Raw genomic sequence first — 20752 nt, 5'->3', positions numbered from 1 at the left:
CATCCTACTTGCATGAGGTTGGGTTATGTGACACATGACTGTATATTGTCTTGTTTTGTGTTTTTTTCATTTTTATATATTTTATGATTACTTGACTGCTTGAGATCGTAATGCTTGTAGTGCACTATTAAATATTACTGACTGGACCCCAGGAAGACTAGCTGGCGCCTTGGCGTCAGCTAATGGGGATCCTTTTTAAATAAACAAATAAACGTGCAAGAGTATTTAATTTTGAAATATAAAAGGAGTTAAATTAGGGAAGTCACTTATTTATTCAAAGTATTTCAAAAATAATTGCAACCATATTATCATATACATACGCTCAATTTAGTCATGTCTTTATGCAGTTAAAACAGTAATGTCTTTACAACAAGATTATCTGAACACGTATAAATTATTCAAAAAGGCAAAGTTTTGCAAAGAAAAAAAACCCACAGTGTAAAGAATAATTTAAGTTTTTAACAAAATCTCAGATAACACAGTTATTCAAGGTTCAGGACAAATTCTCCAGAGGCTCAGACGGACCAGAGTGTGCGGAGAAGAAGGCCGCTCAGAAGGAGCAGCAGGCTGGGGTGGGCCGTTGCTGCGTGGTTGAGCTCGAGTTTGCAGTTCTCGTACGGCTCTATACAGGCGGCGTAAGCCATGACGTGTGCAATGTAGTTCTGCTCCTGCACCCCATGGAAAAGGTGTGACATGGGACCTTTGGCAAAGATGGCTACATCCTCTGTGCCGTGGGTCTCTGACGCAAGAGGGACGGCGGCCTGCTGAAGGTAATCATTACCCGCTGAAGGAAAATGAAAAAGAGGAGAATTATATTAGTTACATCAGAGTGTTCTGGGACCTACCTTTGTATCTGTGTAGTAGGTATTGTTTTACACCACAAGATGGAGCTATTCTATTACTTTGTCAGAATGCATATCAGTGCATGCTTACATGAAATGGATTCATTCACATCTGGGCGAGTTCCATTGGCTATCTGGTATCCTGGTCCGTTCCCATACACAGTAGTGGTGAAGCGCTTGCTGTCGGTACCCTTTCCACTAGACACCCCTGTAAAATAACAGGGCAAAATGGTATGTACCAGCTTGTTTTAAACATAAGATGTTGTTCACGTTTTGTTTGAAAACTGCCTTTTTTTCTCAGCTCTCATAGTTTTCCAAAAGTGTATTTTACCTAGAACAGGGTTTCCTCTTGCAGAATATCCCCCAAAAGCAAACACGTGGGAGTGGTCAGCAGTGACTACACTCAGAGTGTCCAGTTCGCTGGTGAGTTCAGCCGCTCGCCCGATTGCCCGGTCAAACTCCACAGCTTCATGGAGTGCCCTTTTTGCTTGTCCTCCATGGTGAGCATGGTCAATTCTCCCCCTTAAAGTCAAAAAGAAAGTCACCAGTAAGTGTCACAACCACATCCTTCCTCTAAATGATAATTAGGAGTCTTATTTACAGAGTCCGACTCATACCCCTGTACAGCATTTCTAAAATCTGTTATTATAGACTCAGAAAAGTATGATTTTACTGCGTATTCACACTTGTTTTTGAAGTGTAGGATGTTGGATCTTATGTCTAATTAAAAACAAAGAAGTTAGATACTCCACATTGAAAAAATGCACCCAGTTTGCCTAAACAGAAATATTTGATAGAAATTTTATTGTGAGCAGGACAAAACATAGTATAGTCTAGCTGACATGGTTTCCAAAATAAAATTTCCACTGACTGATGAACTGTGTAATCCCAAAGTAAATCATTACTACCTTGTGTTAGAGTTCTACACCAGGCAGATAAGCCCTGACTCTTTAGAATGTGTGTTTGCTGCATGCTGAACATAGATTTGAACTTTTGACTTCCCCCTGTCACATGACAATTTACAAAATCTATGTATAATTGATCATTTGGAGGTTTTCATCCAAACATTAACCTTGATCAGACGTTTAATGGATTATTTGCTACCCATGAAAGAGGTACAGAAAAAAGAAAACTATTGTGCTTATCTTCAACAAAGAGGAAAAATCCCTTAGGGTTCTTGCTGAGAATCTTAATTGCTTTCTCAGTCATCTCTGTAAGAGAAGGGTCCATGGACGGGTCACGGTCCAGCTCAAAGCGACAGTCTTTGGGCTCAAACAGACCTAAATGCAGAAAGAATTAGCAGCCGTCACTTTTGATCACCAAAAAAAAAAAAAAAAGAAAAAAAAAAAAAGCAACTTTAAAAATGTTTCTGAAGAAAAGGTTGTTGTCTCTAAACAACACACCGATCAGCCACAATATTATAACCACGGACAGGAGAAGTGAATAGCATTGACCATCTTGTGACCATTCTGCTGGGAAACCTTTGGACCTGGCATTCAAGTGAATGTTACTTAGACATGTAGCACCCACCTAGACCAGATCAGACCAGACACCCCCACCCCATAGCAATGACACTCCTTGATGGCAGCAGCCATCCCCAGCAGGATGCAGCCTGACACAGGCACACACACAAAAACTGTTTAAGAACAACTTAATGACCTCCAAATTCACTTAATCCCAAACTGATCAAGTATCTGTGGGATGATCCACAGAGGCCCCTCCTCTCAACTCATAGGACCCAAAGGCCCCCACTAACAACATTCTGTTGCCAGACACCACAGGACACCCTCAGAAGGCCCATGTCAGTTCTCTGATAAGTCAGAACAGTTCTGGATGCACAAGGGAGACCTACACAATATTAGGAAGGTGGTCATAATGTTGTGACTGATCGGTGTATATCCAGACAATAAAGTAAAAAAAAAAAAAAGCCAAACTCCGCACTATAACTGGTGAACTGAAGAGTTGATCTTACCCATCAAGAAGTCTGTTGTTGCAGGATTGACAGCATCAAAGTCGGCTTTGTTCCACACATATTTAGCGTTCTGTTTGCCATGAATGAAGACAAGAATATTGCAAAATTTAGTATGCAGTATGCAGTGTTGAGAGATCAAACTTGAAAGTGATGAGTATGCTTGCGTCGAACCAGTCCAGTTGCCTTTGTTGTAGCTTTGCTTTTTGGATAAACTGAACTGAACATGAACTGGATGCCTGTATAAGCTACAGTTTACCGGTTTGTTTTTCAGCCACTCCAAAGTCAGATCCTGCCCATCATTTCGGTCTCCTTTCTCCGTTGGATACTCTGGGTCTTGCGTGGTTTTGGGAAACATATACTGACGACCTCCGCCAAGAATGACCTGCATCGAGACGCATGATCGAAGTGTATTTATGTTTCATAGTCATACATTTTAAGCCAGTATGAGGTCGATTCCATGCCCTTATACTGCCCCTTTGATTTATACTGCACATGTAAAGCTTACGTTAATCTCTGTGTTGTGAACCAACTGGTAAGCAATGTCATGGCAGCCACTGGGGAGAGCGTCAGTGGGGAGGTCAGAGTCGGAATACCAGCCTCTTTCGGCAATGTGAGCGTAGGCTGCAGCAGGAGAGGCGTGCTGCACTCTGGTTGTAGTGACGATTCCGACCGATTTTCCTAAAACACATGCCAAAGTTCTTGTGAACATCTTACATATTTTATATTCCATAGAATCAGTGTTTTGTATCTCCAGATTACACTCCCTGAAGTTTCACAACAAGACTTTGGTTAACATTTTTGGACACATTAGCTTGAAAACCTACAATTGATGTAGTCTTTTGATGTTTTGTCCCATCCACACGATACTTCAAATCTACGTATATTTTATTTCCTACGTTTGTGTGCCAATTAGGGAGCCGGTACTGTGATTTTTTCAAAATTTCCCAAACTATTTTGTGAACTTCTCTGTATCTCAGGGTTTGAGACATGCAGTGAAAGCTTTGTGAATGTCTCCCCCACCTGCTTGCTTGGCACGGTGCAGAACAGATGTGACTTCATTCCCAAAGGTAGCGTTACAGTTGTACCGTGGTGTCGCAGCAGTGACACCCAGGGTGCCGTAGTTGGCTTTCACACCGCATAAGTACGCTGTCGCGGTGCCAGCGCTGTCTGGCATCTGCTGGTCCACATTGTACGTCTGCGGGGGTTCAAATATAATATCACGTGCATTAATATCAACATTTTTATCTCTGGGATTAGAAAGTTAGGCTATACAATAATATGCAAAGAATCGTTGCATAATTAAAAACTGCGCATTCTTACTTTAAAATAATTATTAATTTACGACTCCCTGGAAGCACCATAAAAAGTATTAATGGAGTTGATCAAAGACACTATACTGCTGAGCAGTCTAAACATGATAAGATTTGACTGACCTTAGATAGTGCCAAGTACGGGAAGGTATCCATAACCAGACTGGTCTCCTCCCCGGATTTGCCTGCCAACTGGCCTTTGAGGATACGAGCAGCAGTCACCGTCGGTACCCCCATACCTGAAAGTGGAATGTGGAAACACACTTGAGTAGATGACATCAGCCATGGAGAGGCACAGAGCTGCCATTGTGCTCTGTGAACTTCATGAGACTCAGCTGATGAGGGATTTTGAAGGCTGGGGAAAGACATCCGAGTTATTTACCGTTACAAATGGTGGGGAACATCCCTCATTGCCTCGGCATTATAAAGATGCTTTGTCTTTGGAAAATAAATCTATTTATGACTTCATACGACAGATTCAGACGGGGTGAAGCATTGGCTTCATTTTCATTCTGCACCTTAAATAAGTATAACAACACGCCATGCCATTAAGTTGCATTTCTGTCATCAGAGATACCATTAAATGAAGTCTGCCTTTGAAAATATAAAAATCAGATGATGTCAAGTTAACTGTTTTAACACAAATATGCTAAATTCATTAAATTACTGGAGAGTGCTGATTTTTAAGGTAGAATAAGCAATTCCTTCAGCCTAATGCCAGTATATCATTATCACCGTTGAACTTTGCAGTTTGTTTTCATAAACCCTGACCTCTACTGAACGTGGTTACAATATGTTACTGATCAGTCCCAAACTCTGATAAAAGCTTGAATAGCTGCAGTCAGCATGCAGATAGGAGTGGAGATTGCTGTGTCTATAAATCCGTCAATAAATTTGTATTTTGTGCGGCGGATCTTGAATGCCATTAGGGAATTGAAGGAAGAGAGCAGCAGGGAGTATGTTGTCTGTGCCTGAGGTGTGTAGTCACGTCAAGGGTCCGCGTGTTGCCGGCCAATCAGAAAATATCAGCTTATCTTTGTTAGGTGTCTTTACCCAGGATAGGTCACACACTGTGCTTTCTCTAGTCATAGCTATACTATAAACTGTTCAGTTCTGAAGAAATCTTCAGTCACAGATTCAGAGTCCCTCTAAAGTCTCTCTAATGTACCTTTTTTTTTTTTTGGTGTTCAGATCAGCTAGGGTTACAGGAAGAAATGACTACACATGCATGACTGTGGGTTAGCTTAAGTTCATTTTGTTATGACTGGCTCTCCATGCGTGGGTTCAGATGTCAACGTTCATCTCCTTCTGCCAATAAAACCACGAGTTTCGAGGTCAATTAAATCCTCTGGGTTTAGAGTCCAACAGACTCTTTTCACCTGAATAACTTAAAAAGGAGGAGGAGAAGTAGAAAGGAGGGGGAAAAAAAAACAAAACAAAAAACACTCAAATGGTAGGAAAGATTCTTTTTCAGACTCACCGTCCCCCAGGAAGAGGATGAGGTTCTTGGCCTGGTGCATATTAGGCTGAATATTCATGGCATCGTGAAGCGCCTGCTTCGCCTGGTTGTTCCAGTAGTAAGCATGGAGCTCTTCTTCTATAAGTAAGACAGAAACGACATGATGTGGCCTGTGCATATGAACCATCCCATTGATGCTTTTATTTTGTATCTATAAAGGTGTACAATGAGCAGTTCTTGTATCACTGACATTAAAAGCAAAGTAAATTACCAAAAGCACATTGATCAAGACTTCTGTGAACTTTATGTTAAGTATGTTTTCGCCTCTGAATGAATTATTTTACACTGAATTCATTCAGTTTGTGGGCGCAACTGTCTAGCATTTCAGACCTTGCTATTACTTTTTTCCCTTGTTGAACGACCCCATTTGCAATCGACAGCAGCTTGACTCTCCTCTGTGTTTACTGATGCTGCAGTCCTTACACTGTACACTATACTCTTTTCATACATCAGTGGGCACATTTGACTGATCTCTCTGTCTATAGCCACATTTCTGTTGAGCTAATTTAGTTATATTTGCCACTATTATCCTGCAGAGTAGTTCAGTGTTTAATCAATTAATAAGTAATAACTGAAAAACATTCCTGGTAGTTGAACATTACTTTTTCATCTCGTACATTTTGTACAAGTTGACAAACTCATAAGTGAAGTGAGTGCCCGTCACTGTCTTTGCTTTGTCCTTGAAATCAAGTTGTCACTTGAGAACAATATTCTTAATGTCTGTAGACACCAAACAGCAGCAATGTGTGAGAGACCCTTACCTCTAACGCACAAGGTCCACTGCACTGAAATGAAAATCAGTAATCCAGTAAAAACGAAATTGTGTTTTCTGGCCATAGTGCCGGTGATACCTGAATTAAAAGAAAACCGAGTGCAGGATCGCCTTTCCACACATAGATGTCTCTTTATAGCTGCACTCAAGGTGCAAAGATCACACGAAGAAGCTTTATAGTGCGAGCCCAAGGTTATGTATACACGCACACACTCCGAGGGCAGGTGAAATGGCAGTAAAAGTGTCACACTCCTGCAACAGATTCCCTTTGTGATAGGCAAAACAGACTATGTAATTAAAAGGGTGGCCAAGACTGGAATTTATGTGATTCTCTGCGTAAACTCTAACATTGCGGATGCCAAATGTGTTCGAAAATGGAGGAATGTTCTGAGAGGGTTTCTCAAGATGGTTAGTTTAGCATCTGGCTGTACAGTTGATTTAAATTAGCGTCTCTTCATTTAGATGAAGCCCCATTACTCATTTCGGTCACGATAGACTGCTACCAGAATTTAATTGCATCGTTTAAAATTTTCGTAAAGTTTTCATTTTAGTTTCAGCATTTTTTCGTTTTATTTTCAACTTTTTTTGCTGTCATTACACAAGGAGTGAAAATGATGCACTTTGTTGTGAAGAGTGTGTTGCCAGTGCAATATACTTAAAATGACACAATAAACTGGGCCTGAGTCTTAATTAATGATTGACTTTAAATGTGACATAATGAATCCATTTTGTAATTTTTTTTTATGTTTATTAGCCTCGGGACAGTTTAAACACACACATAGATGTAACATACAGCTATCTGGTGAATATTAACCGGCAGGAGCTGAAGTCAATGTCTTATAGCCGCCATAAATCACATTTTAGTTACAGCATTTTATGATACCTTACATTGTATTGCGGCGTAACTAATCTCTTAAGCGCATGGTTTAGCTGGCTACAATATAGATAGCCTCTTTTCAACAGTTTTCTAACAATCTCTTGTGTGACTCTGTGGCAAAATGAATTGATGACTTGTGAGTCAGAGTATGGACAGGTGGGCCTGACAGCACACCTGAGCATTCATAAGTTGACATGTGCCATGTGCTTCAGACAAGGTCACACAGTTGTTGTTTTTTGTCAGTGTCAGCATGTGGACCGAGACTTTGTGCACTTTGCCACTGGCAGCATTTATTAACATCTATTATTATTAGGGGGGGAAATGAGCCTGACATTTCCACCTCATTTCATAGTTGCTGTGATACCCAGCAGAGTCAGACTGGTGTCTCCTGAAGGTCTGTGTCGATTTGTTGTGACTAGGATTTGTCATAATGTGTGCTTCTGTGTGCTTTGTTCGGTTTAATTATTTAGTTTTGAATTTTTGGCGATCCAGTTTGTTTCTTGTTTTGTTTTGACATTGACATTGATATTTGTCTTTTAGTCAGTTGTTCTTCCCATCTTTGTATCTTTCCCTCCCTTGTGATTCCACTCATCTGTCTTTGCTTTCTGTGTTTTACCTGCACGCTCTAACCCCAATTAGTTTCACCTGTGTCTCGTTTCCCTTGTTAGTTCTGCATGTGTGTGTGTATATATATATCCTGCCCCTCCATTAGCCTCTTGTCATTCAGTCTGCTTGTTTCTATAAGTTTCCAAGCTGTGTTTCCTCGTGTTTTGTTCCACCTCTTGGATTTATTCTGTTTTTCTATGTTGAATTTCTTTTGTTTGGACTATTGCTTGGATTTCCTGCACTGAGAGAGCAGTGCTTTTCGTTCTGGTCCAGCCTCCTTCTGCATTTGGGTCCTATCTCATTGTTACAAGAGGAGATCTTTTGTATAACCTGTGCAACTGATGTTCAAATCTTTGTCATCTTCTGTTTCTTGCTTCTTTATTACCTGACAGCTTTTTGCATTGAAACGTGTTAATACATTTCCCACGTGTACGCTGAACCGCGTTGCACTGTGACTGACCATCATTATGGGACTTCTAGCTTTAAACATAGTTTCAAATGTATGTACTAATCAAAGGCCTACTACTTGCTCGCTTGTATCAAAACCAAGCCAAGACCTCTGTTTCTAAAATAATTCCAATCAAATGACGCAGAGAATTCACTCACCATGAAAACATGAGTTTTTAATGCTCATACATCTGCTGGAGAAAAAAAAATAAAAATGTATAAAAATACATTTACAATATTTGCTTACAAAATACATTCATCTGCAATCCAATTAGATTACATATTGTATCAAGTGACAGATGGAAAACATGTATGATTAGGAACCAATGAGGTCAGGTTACATATTAAAAAAAAAAGAAAAAAGAAAGAAAAAGCTACATATTTTCTACTCCTGAAAGGCTTGTGAACTCTTGAGATGTCTGTTAATGAGTTACTCATTCAGTTCCACAGTGATGATCATCTACAGTTGTTACGTCCAGCCGAAATGTCCAGAAGCTAAACAGTGAGCCCTCTCTGTTTCAAGTTATTCTGTGTAAATAGGAAATTACAGTTCCCTTCAAATACTTAATATCTATAAGTGAGAGGTGCTTGCAGTGATTGAGAACTAGAGGGAAAAAAAAATAACAGGGCCAAAACTTGCTTTTGGAAATGACTTGTTAGTGCAAGTTAGTAGTCACGTTGCAATCATAGGTTGGAAATGATTTTAATATTGTGTTAATAGTTTCACAACGGAAACATTGGCGAAATAACTGCTTGCATATGAACTGCTGTTAGTCTTTGCATGTTTGCATGTGCATAAGCCTTAAGTGCCTGGCTATTTTTTTCTAGTTTGCATCTGAAAAGAGTTAACACATGCTTGTTTAAGCACATCGTTTTCATGCATGGCAAATTACTTAGTGCGTGTGGATAAATACAGAGTGATGTGAGTATTTTTCTGTTAACAAATACAGTACTGTTTATCCCTGCATTCTGTCTTGCCAACCTGTGCGCATACAGTGCATGCATGTGGCTTAGTGCATAGTCTTTACTGCCGCTTGCATGCAGTGTAATTGTGTATATGTGTGCGAGAGTTATCGGGTCATCTGTACAACCAGAGGAGGCCCAGCAGGCCAAACAGGAGGCTTAAAGATTTGTTCACACGCTCTGCTGAAGAATGGCTGTGAGGGTGAGGAGGGCAGTTTGTGTAGGGCTCCAAGCAGGCAGCGTAGGCCATGACGTGTGCCACGTAGTTCTGCTCCTTCACCCCGTGGAACAGGTGAGCCATTGGCCCTTTGGCATAGATGGCCACATCCTCTCCACCGTGCGTCTCCGCATCCAATGGGACAGCTGCCTGCTGCATGTACTCCTCATCGTCTGCAGAGAAACAAGTAGAGGGTGGAATGTCACCAGACACTGTGGTGGATCATGAACTGTAAATACAAAACTGTCACCAGTTTTAATTAACCTCAGCGCTGTTAAATCTTCTCTGTTTCTGTGTCACCTGCAAGACTATTTGCTGAGGCAGTGAAACAATGAAATTAAAGGGGAACTACTGTTTTTTACAACCTGGACCTTATTTCTGGCATAAAATACGGTTGTTTACTCACTAACTTTTGTGTAATTTGTATTCCTTCGGGAGATAATTAGATCAGCGTATATCCATGTAGTGGGAGTGACTGGGGCACCAGAACGCAGCCTCTAAATTTCACCAATATTTTGTTATTGTACGCTAGTGCTATTCCCAGTTGAGTTCGGAGTTAGCTGTAGCATCATCCAGGGTCTGTAGATTGACCTACAGACCCCGGATGATGTCTTCTGACCTGGATGATGTCATCTCTGAGCACCGCATGCACCCGCAATGGTCGGCTGGTTTACCTGTAATTTGCTACTGCTATTTTTTTTTGCAACATGTCTGAATATTTTTCCGAAGTTGTGGACGAACCGTAGCAGAACGGGGAATAGCATTGGCATACAATAAGAAAATATTGGTGAAATGAACGAGTTTCGCGGAGATTTTTTGTATCTCCCGAAGGAATACAAATTACACAAAAGTTATATGGGTGAGTAAACAACTGTATTTTATGCCAGAAATAAGGTCCAGGTTGTAAAAAACAGCAGTTCCCCTTTAAGTGCATTTTACAAAAAAAATTTGATGTCCTTCCATTGCCACTCTGAAATTCAGTGTGTTTCGGCAATACCTTGGCAAGAAACTGCTCTAATACCCAATCCAGAAACAACGTTAAGATGGAATTCACCTCAAAGTGTCTTTATGGTTCTTTTGCAAATTGTCTCTTGCCAGTGCTCTGTAATTTACCCAGTTAAACAAAATTACAACATATTCAAAACCCCGAAGGTAATTTAAGTCCATCTGATGAAATGAAGCATGCTGTAAAACAAGTAGGATCATAATTTTTGGTTCAACACAAAGGGTCCTCTTGCACTATTGTGGGAAGATTGTTGTAAAACCTTTATTCTCTTTTACTTCTATTTACTCTAACAACATTGCGGTAGGATTTTGGCCATCAGAGTTAAGATGCTGACTATTGCGTTGGATACGTAACAATTTAAAAACAAATCCACAGTTCATTCAAAAAGACATAACTGGGAGTTTTAAAGGGTAATTAACTAGTACAATGACTATAGCGAATGGCACAGAACTAGAACTGGATCACTGCAGTCCACTGTTCCAGAGAGGAACACAAATGACAAAACAGAAGACAGAGCCGTGAATGCCATAAATGCCATATTTTCTCTTTGCTTCCCAGAGAAAAACACAGACATGAGTCAGTTGTAACCACATGAGTTCAAACTGTCTGAACACACACCAGCACAGACGAGTGCCGCATCTGAAAGACATTAGCTTGTACTTACAATAATCCACCATAGTAATGTTCTCTCTGGTTCCATTTATATGGACATAACCAGGGCCGTTGGCATACAGGATGCTGGTGAAAGGCATTTTGTCATCTGCTTTCTTTGGTGCCAGACCTGAATGACAGATTGTCTGAGAAGGTGAGTAACATTGTTAACACATACTTTGTCTCAAAAAAAAAAAAACTAAATAAAATAATATACAGTCATCCTCACATGTCTGAAAATTACCCAGCCTAAAGTAATTCTTCTATTTTTCACATGTGATCAGCTTCTCTTACACTCTAAATGTGTCTGACTAGCAATTTTACTCCGAATCCTACCAAAGATGGGATTTCCTCGAGGTGTGTTGCCGCCGAAGGTGAAGACATGAGAGTGGTCAGCAGTGACCACAGTCAGTGTATCAGATTCCCGTGTGAGCTGCGCAGCACGCTGAATGGCGCGGTCAAACATCACTGCTTCCGTCAGTGCCAGTTTGGCGATGCCATCATGGTGGCCATGATCAATTCTCCCTCGTATCAGAAGATGACAAAAATAGGCATAATATTAGGCACAAATGACCATGTAAACAAGCATGCCTTCATACATTGTTAATGACAAAATGGTTTTGAATTCCAGGGTTGTGATGTGGTACTTATCTTCCACAAACAGAAAGTATCCTTTTGGATTCTTCCTGAGGATTTGAATGGCCTTTTCTGTCATCTCCACTATGGATGGATCACGCGTGCTATTCCGGAAAACCTCGAATCTCATGTCCTTGGGCTCAAACAGACCTGGAACCGCAGACATTTCATGTGTGATCAGATAGTAGCAGGATAACAGATACATCTAAATTGACAATGCAAATATACAGAATGAGTGATACTTCATTACTACAGAAGGAGACTAAAAGCCAAGGGTTAGGCTGATAGGATGGTTTAGGCTTCTGCGTCAATTGAACACCGTAGCTTTGGCGTCAGCTCAGACCCTGCACAGACCCTAGCGCCGTAGCCTGACGTGCATTTCCCTAGAAATGTAACTATGCGTTGCAGCAACGCTGTGATTGGTCTGCTCGGTAGTAGTGTATATCTGCTGTAGTATTTTAGGCTGCATCTCGGCAATTTTCGAATTAATTGTTTTAGATCAATAAAGATGGAACACATTGAGGAACTAAGGAGGTTCGGAGATAGAAACGTCTGTATGACTCGTCTTCAGCAAAATGTCGGCGAATGTTTCAGTCACCACTGTTGAAAGTGAAGAAGGAAGTGGAAACAAAAATTTAGCTAAATTGCAAAAAAGACACAGCACCGACTAGCGTTTGGGTGACGTTTTTACAGAGCGAGCCAGACTGATATGCTACGTACGTAGGTTATGCCGCCTATGTCCCACAGTACCCTAAATGAGCCTTAAGAGTAATGCAAGAGCTTATTGTCTGTAGCAACAAGGAATTATAATACACTGTAAATCTAATTCAGTCTGACTATACTTTGCTATTTGAATTTATATCTTAAAGGTTGCAAGCAGATGAACAAGGCGTACAACATGTTCAGGCAGGCCATCTAACCGTCTGAATCATGATAACAACAACAACACCTACTTGCCAGCTCTTGAAAATGCAGACTGTGTCTCACTTTGATATCATATTTTAAATGTAAGAGGAACAATGGCCACGTCCAACATAAAAGCTTCATATATTCTGTGGGAAAATGATAACGACTCTGTGCTGTTCGCAGCTGCATACTGTCATACGCATCATAACAGCAACAAACACACCCTTGAGTTTTTATTGCCGTAGTTGAGGGTGATAATACCACTCAACGTTAAATTTATAGTGCACCTTCATGAGTAGTTCACGTGGCAGTGAAGATGAAAGCTGAGTTTACCGGACCCCTCTCCTTTCTAAGCCCTGAGATAAGTTTATCTGCCAACACTTGTGTAATATGGACAGACAGATAAGTGCAAATAGGCTATAGTGGCTATCAGTGGTGTCAGTGAGCATTTTATACACTCCAGTAAGTTCGTGTGAGTCTGCTTATCAGCAGCAATAGATATGCGACATGTTCCATGGATACTCACCCATCAGTCGATCAGTGGTTTTAACATTTATCTCATCAAACTCATTCCTGTGCCAAACATAATGTGATTTCTTGTTCTGAAAAACAAACCAGGGGACATGCAAATCTTTACGGTGTGTTCTTTAATAAAATGAGGCAATGTCTCCCAATGATCTTCCATAATCTTACTGGTTTAGCCTTCAGCCACACATCAATGAGGTTCTTCCTGTCTTTGCGGTCCCCTTTGCGAGAGTTGGAGGTAGGGTACTCAGGGTCTGGGGTGCCTTTGGGTGTCATGTACATCCTGCCTCCCCCCAGAATCACCTTAAAAGGACACCAGACAGAAGTTGATCATTTTGAAGAAAAACTGCACCGCCCTTTCATTACTGCTGGTTTCAACTTTCTATTCACGTTACATCTCAAGCAAATCATTGTCAGACTGGAAAACTAAAATTGAAACACTATGGACCTGAATACAGAGGATTATGATGAAAAATGACAGAACAAAATACTCCACCCCAGTCTCATGGGACTTTGTAAAGTAGTACTGAAATTTAATTTGGACGCAAATTGGCCTATTTATATGATGTTGAAAGTAATGTATTTTAATTGGCATTCACTTTCATACCAACCCCGCATACTTGAAAGGGTGTGTTTTAACCCAAACCATCATCTTTTCCTAGACTAAAACTTACTGTTAGCGAGAGAAAATAGGGACATTAAAATGAAGAAAACACAGAGTGAGAACATCAATGCACGACGATCAACTTGGCGGCTTCGTTTATCAAGAAGAACTGTATGGGAAAAGGTACCGGAGCATTCGGGCCCACACAACCTTCTTCCCTCGAGCCATCAGACTCTTGAACTTGCACAAACTGGACTGAACATACACAAATATACACGCTCGCCCACAACCACAATAATATCATAACTTATACTCATAACCGGTCAGCCCTTTGCACACATCTTTTGCACCCATTATGCAGCTAATCAGTCAAATGTTTAAAACCACTTGTCTTTGCACTGTCTCTCGTTCTTGCGCTGTTGGCACTGTTTGCACTGTTCGTACTGTTTGCATTGTTTTGTATTGTCTGCATAAGCTTGCACATGCCTACTTTACACTCAGTCCCTTGTATTTCACTTAGTCCTATGTCTTCATGTAGCTCCATGGTCCTGAAGGAATGTCTTCTCATCTCAATTCATGTACTGCACTGGTTGAAATAACAATAAAAACCTCTCTGACCTTTTGAACTTTGATGTCTTATGTATGTACAAGTTACAGGAATTCATAAAGTCCATGGTGTCACAGGATTCAGGAAGACATGAACATAACTTATTTGGTAACTTATTTGGTACAAAGTAATTAAGTACTTAACAAGATTGTTTTTTCGTACATCAATGTCAACGTTGGTGACCAGTTGGGTGGCAATGTCAACACAACCCTGGCGGCGGGCGCTGGAAGGAAGATCTGCATCGCTGTACCAGCTCCGGCTGACAGAGTGGGCGTAGGCAGCTGCTGGGGAGGCATGCTGGACACGGGTGGTGGTCACTATACCCACTGATTTACCTGGACAACAAAGGATTAAGTCAAAGATCATAATTACATCTATTAATCATAAAATAAATGCAGTGTGAAGGACTTAATTTTGGTTAAGCGTCCTCCAGTCAGACCCTAACCCTTCAGTCTAACTGTCTAACTCTATTATTTGTCCATACCCTCTCAATATGTCTCTCAGATGTTCTGATATTTTCCACCCCTGTTTGATTGGGTTTAGGATAAGATTGTGTTAAAATGGTGTTTAAGGAAACAACTGTCCTCCCACTGGAAGTTTAGTGTTTTGTTAATCCATCCATCCACCCTGACCACCCCCCTTACTCAGACTCTATGGCTATGTCCCATGACTTCTTCCTTTGCAATGAAAAGTAAGCATGGGTTGGACAATGTTATTTTAAATTCTTGATTGAGTCCCACACAAATAGTGGGCAGTGAAATGACCACAACCACAAATGTAATGTCAAGTGTCCTAAGTATCATGAACATTGACCCATAATTGAGGACACTCAAGTAGCAGGGAACTTGCTTATCTGACAAATGTTTTATTCTTCGAATCTGATTTTATAGCAGTTAGAGTCGTTGCATATCTTGAGATAAGAATGTAATCCACGCCCGATGACCTTCATATTACACAGTACACCCACAACTTAGCCGAGCTGTCCTACTGTCTTTACCTTGCGCTTTGGCACGTCGTAGTACTGAGTAGACCTCGTTACCAAAGGTTGTGTTACACTCATAAGCCACTGCGTTAGCGCTGAGTCCCACTGTCTTAGCATTGGCCTTTACCCCACAGTGGTAGGCTGTGGCTGTGCTGGCGCTGTCTGCTACCTGCTTATCCACACTGTAGGTCTGTAGAGTGGAAACACAAACTTTGTTAAAGACGGGACAGCAAATAAAACATACAGTGAGTTAAAAAAGTATTCTGACATGTACGTACCCTTTTTTTGCACACTTTGTGTTTTTTTGTGTGTTTAATAAAATAAAATTTAAAAGTGAAAACACTTAATGCTGCTTGTTGCTGAGGCAGAGATGACCACTCAGGCAGGTCATCTACTGAAAGACCTACAAGGCCTAGCGTAATTTTATTTATATTTTTTTTAATTATACGTTTAGATATAAGAGTCATCAGTGACACTAATTACCAACTCATTCTCTCAATCACACAAAAATTACAATAATTTAGGGGTTACGGTTTAATCTGTGTCAGCATTTTCAGTAGAACTGTTGATCTTAACTAAATCCCTTAAACTCTTTTCACACACAAAAGTGAAGAGATCTAGAGGCTGCAGGGTATAAAACAAGACATGGCATGTTAAGGGAACAAAGCACGTGAAAAATGGACCCCCGATTCAGCCTTCTATAGACTGCAGCATTCATCTGCAGAGCATCTTTCTCTTAGTCACTTGGTCCCCTCCACTCTCCTTTTTCTTCTCTCTCCATGTGTCACACTGTTCTGATTTATCAAGCAACCACAGACACATTCAGAGATTTATATACATGCGCAAGCATGAATACATGCTTGGTAACCACTTAGCATGTGGGACCTCTTTCTTTCACTCTCTCACTTTGTCTTTCTTTCTCACACACTCTGATAAACACACACAAAAACTAAGAGCGTTGTGTGTTTGGCTGTAGAGCAATTCTGAGGTCACAGAGTGCAGAAGCATGATTAAAAAAAACAACATAGCATATCTTTGTTCCTCGCCTGTTTCTAATTCTAAACTATAATGTATTTTAAAATGTTATTTTTCCCCATTTAAACTGTGTTGCCTAATATAACTACACTACGGTAATGGGCTAGTAAAAATCTCTTGATCCTTAAAGCTAGAGTAACTATTAAAATGCTGGTTTCCTTCCAGGAACATGAAAAGGTATTTAGAAGTAATTGACGAATATGAATTCTTGCACGCTAAAAGATAAAGTAAAAATTAAGGCGGCAACTGTGCAGACAAAAATGGAAAGCATTTAGGATAGATTATAAAATAGGCTTTTTAGAAAATAATAAACTGGGAAATAATGCATTAAAGTGTGAACAAGTGATAAAAATACATCTGGAAAAGAAGCTGTAGTTATATAATGACAGCTTTTAAATAGTAATTTTTTTTTAAACTTTAATGATCTGAATAGCCACTGATGTGCTGCAGGTCAGCAGTTCTCAGCTGTCACCTTAGACAGGGCCACATATGGGAAGGTGTCCATGGCTAGCACTGTTTCTTCCCCAGACCCACCCTCCATCTGGCCTCGTAGGATTCGAGCTGCTGACACTGTGGACACGCCCATTCCTATGAGACAGCGAGTAAAAACGGAAGGTCACAGACATTGCACATCTGTATTTTTGATTGGCATCATTATCTACATACAGTATACTGACATAACGAATAGCATTGTAAAGATATAACCATTCAGAAATCTGTATTTTGAATGCATTCACATTATATGAAAATTCTGTCCTGATCCCCACAGGGACCTTTCTCTGTGCAAAATATGAAAATGTCCAAGCCAGAACCAGAACCAAATAATAAAATTTGTTCAATGGTTTTCTTTGGTCAATAATGTCAAACCATGTGAAGCCCATTAACATCCACTGAACCCGCAAATGGACAAGGCATTTGAAGCTGTGGTGTTCTGGGACGACCACATTTTTTTTAGCAAAATCATCACATAAACCAACACTGACTCTTTGAGGCAACTGTTCAGATACTGCTTGTAGTACATTTTACGTACCTACAAGCGCACATCAAGTAAGTGTTTGAACTCTAAAACAAGTAAATGACCTGTTTAGTCCTTTGTCGTGACCCATTTTTAGTATTGGATTTTTCCCTGACTTCAAAAATCCAAGACGAGTTACTGTGGTGCCTTTAACTCATGCTTAAGAATAACAGCCATAAAACTGAGAACAGGCTGTGGGCAGGAGAGATGCACAAAGAAAACTCAAAGCCCCGACCACCCAGAAACGTGACTAAGTCGATTTGATTGAAAACAGATATTGCAGTAGTTAACAGGAAATAAAAAAAAAACCTCCTTAAATCTTTCTGTATTGAAACAGCTTCCCTTACAAGAATTAATGTAATGCCTCAGCAGCTGTAAATAAACCACGTAAGTAATGGTTAATGTGAAAAGTTTTCAATCAAATCTGATCCAGACGGAAACTTTTCCCAGCTGGCAGCACTCGACATTGCAGTGTCCGGCTACGCTGCTAAAGGAGGATAGATCTAGCTATCTATGGGGTAGATCTTTTAGGATGCCCTCCCCCCGCTACAAAGGTATCCTGTGACGTGAACACCAGTAATGCTATGGGGGCAAGGTTAACTTTTTCCATGCACATGCAACTACTCGGTTAAGCATAAGCTTGTTGGTTTCACACTGTATGTCAGCACAGACAGCTCATTCAAGGCACCAGCAAATGCTGCAAACAATGGTCTTACAAAAAATGTGAGGAAAAGGTTGTTAGGGCTCAAGGATGTGAGCAATAATTTTGATGAGTCACATTTAATGTGCGAGTGTATTCACCATCCCGCTGCTGCCACAATGAGCCAAATAAACTCCTACTGTATCATTAGGCTTTTTTCCTCTACAGAAACTTGGGGCAGGTGTGAGGTGGCGCCAGCATTTACACGGACTGCCCCTAATCGACTCTTTAAGCCTTCCTGTTTCCACTGTGGTGTGGGATCCACTGGACTCATGAGGGTGCATAATTATTTTGCAACAGCTTCAGCCAGAGCTTTATTTCTGAGAGGAGTACAGACGTGCCCTCTCCAGAGCAAGTACTCTATTTGCCCCAAAGAACAACGCTGGGAGAAAGCCTGCAGGGGTGGTTTAAACAGTTTGAACATATAATAAAATGTTCTTGTTCTAGCAGAACAATTTTTTATTTTTTATGTCAGTTTTGATAAATTGACGTTGTACAGTATAGTTGCTAACGACAAGATGTACCTGCAAGAGTTCACACTTATACTTAGACAACAAAATAGTTTGTTACTTGGAAGATTCATGCTCTGTACCAGTCTTAACCTTGGTTGGTTAGAGAAAAAAAACACCTACATTATTGACGGAAAATAATTTTGACTATTGATAGGGCAACACAAACTCAATTATGCATTGCCCCACTTTGGGGTTTGTAAGCAAGGATGAAAGAAACACCTTTTCTGCACAAACTAACTATGACTTTTTGTAGTCATTGTATGAACCTACCATCACCGAGGAACAGAATGATGTTCTTGGCCTGGTGCTCCCGAGGACGGAGTTTCAGCGCAGCGTCAAGTGTTTCCTTTGCCTGTGCATCCCAATAGGCTGGCTCCTTCTCAAGTTCATACAGCACTGCCCCATGGAAACACACACAGAGATTGAGATGCATGTGATGGTGGACCTCAGAGATTTCACTGCTAAATCATATGTGTAATATTGACTGCTTAGTGCAGGTGAGATGCTTGCATGTGTGGAATTGTAAACCTCTGCTGCAAAGAACCTTCACGTGAATTGTACAGTGCGCAAACACCCATCCCTCTTTATCTTGCCCTGACACATTGACACATATTTTGCCTCGGGATGAACAAGTAAAAGGAGTTTCTCAAGAGGTTTCAAACCGACAAAAATAGCCAAGAAGACACTTTGGTTTCTGTCCATTCATGCCCACTGAGAGACTCACAGTGAAGGAAGTCAAAAAGGAACATTCCTCCAGCCACGCTCCAAAACATTGGAAAGACAAACAGTCCATCCCACAGTTTACATAAACAGGTAGACAGAGGCAAAAATATACTGACACAAGCTTTTGTTCACCTACACAGGCTCCCCATTACACCCACACACCTGAGTTTGTGCTCATTCACCAGTGAAGTTCAAGCTCTCAAAAACAGTCTGTCCTCACTGACTCCCTTTGCCAGGTTGAGGTGACCTGCTTGAGTCCGCTTGTGTGCACAGAGTGCTACTAATATCCCAACCTCAGGCAGCAGTAATAAGCGTCGTCTCCTCACCTTGGCTGTCCATGGTGGCCCGGCTCACAGCCATCAGGATGGGGCCCAGAAGGACAGCCAGAAGATTGGGGCCTCTGAAATGTGGCGTCAGCATCTCAAATCCACGTGAACCGGTGGCTGGAGAGGTCGACACAGCCGGCTTTCAGAGCAGCATCCAGACCAAGAGTCAGAGGCACAGGCAGAGAGTGTGTTTGGCTGCTGAGACCTCCGGCCCTGCCTTTATAAAGCCCCGCTGGGTGTGTAGTAAGGACGGGTTCGCGCAAGCTCATAGGCTTAGAGCCACAAAAGAGGGAAGAGAGAATGTGAGAGAAGGAGGAAGAGCTAGGAGAGAGACAGAAAAAGAGAAGCTGGGACCACACAAGAGCCGTGTAGCATCTCAGCCCCTCAACTCACTTTGATTCCTGAAAACGCAGCAGCTCTGTTTTATTGTCTTAAAAGGTTGCAGTAATTTTGTTCTCCCTCCTTTCCCTGCCCCCCGACTCAGTGCGTGATAGAGATTTGAATGGTTCTTTGATGTGGTAAACGTCTAATGGGTCTTATTATGCAGCAGCCCCTTTAAAAGGGAGAAAAAGAAATGGCTACCCAATTTGTGTTGGCATCCATCATGGTACAAATCATAACTGTGTCTCTTTCCAATCCTTTCCCCCTATCCCCTGGAAAAACAGTCCGAAGGAAGAAACTGAGCGACCTATTCTTGAGAATATCGTGATTGAGTTTTGATGTGCTCTGCTTTTTACGTCAGGAAAATGGTTATATTTCCAGCCCCCATCCCCCCTCCCTGTTGAATTTTTTTTTTTTTGCATTTAAAAGACCCCAATATTTTCCCTTTCTCACCAAGTCAACTTGGCTGGGTTTTCCGTGGGAAGTGAAGCATTTTTCTTCTGTGAGGTAGTGGAGCCCGTCTGCAGAATGAAAATGTCTCCTCTCTTCTATGCAAACACAACAGTTAACGTGTGAAATGAGGTGAGTTGGGCCAACTTTGTTGCAGAGGGCCAGAAG

At 41.1% G+C, this 20752-nt stretch overlaps 2 protein-coding genes across 3 annotated transcripts; both read right to left on the bottom strand.

The window, feature by feature from the left end:
- Positions 1-77: 77 nt before the first annotated feature.
- On the bottom strand, positions 78-7021 carry LOC311490791 (alkaline phosphatase-like). The gene is made up of 11 exons (XM_084548490.1): positions 6405-7021; positions 5605-5721; positions 4248-4363; positions 3835-4009; positions 3320-3492; positions 3071-3196; positions 2815-2884; positions 1987-2122; positions 1174-1364; positions 934-1050; positions 78-784 (listed from the first exon to the last, which is right to left on the bottom strand). The coding sequence occupies exons 1-11, from the start codon at positions 6478-6480 to the stop codon at positions 516-518; spliced, it is 1566 nt and encodes a 521-aa protein (XP_084404616.1). The 5' UTR covers positions 6481-7021; the 3' UTR covers positions 78-515.
- A 1479-nt stretch (positions 7022-8500) lies between these two features.
- Positions 8501-19988, bottom strand: alpi.1 (alkaline phosphatase, intestinal, tandem duplicate 1). 2 transcript variants are annotated; one of them, XM_084548488.1, is made up of 11 exons: positions 19754-19988; positions 18975-19100; positions 16950-17065; positions 15458-15632; positions 14623-14795; positions 13418-13552; positions 13251-13326; positions 11834-11968; positions 11519-11710; positions 11196-11312; positions 8501-9698 (listed from the first exon to the last, which is right to left on the bottom strand). In XM_084548488.1, exons 1-11 carry the CDS (start codon positions 19845-19847, stop codon positions 9424-9426), a joined length of 1614 nt encoding a protein of 537 aa, XP_084404614.1. In that variant the 5' UTR covers positions 19848-19988; the 3' UTR covers positions 8501-9423. The 2 variants fall into 2 exon arrangements, with proteins under 2 accessions (XP_084404614.1, XP_084404615.1); XM_084548489.1 differs by lacking the exon at positions 19754-19988 and adding an exon at positions 19590-19620.
- Between the last annotated feature and the right edge of the window lie 764 nt (positions 19989-20752).

The sequence above is a fragment of the Chelon labrosus genome (assembly GCF_963514085.1).
Source record: "Chelon labrosus genome assembly, chromosome: 7".
Classification (NCBI taxonomy): Eukaryota; Metazoa; Chordata; class Actinopteri; order Mugiliformes; family Mugilidae; genus Chelon; species Chelon labrosus.
This window is presented reverse-complemented; position numbering and strand designations above follow the sequence as displayed.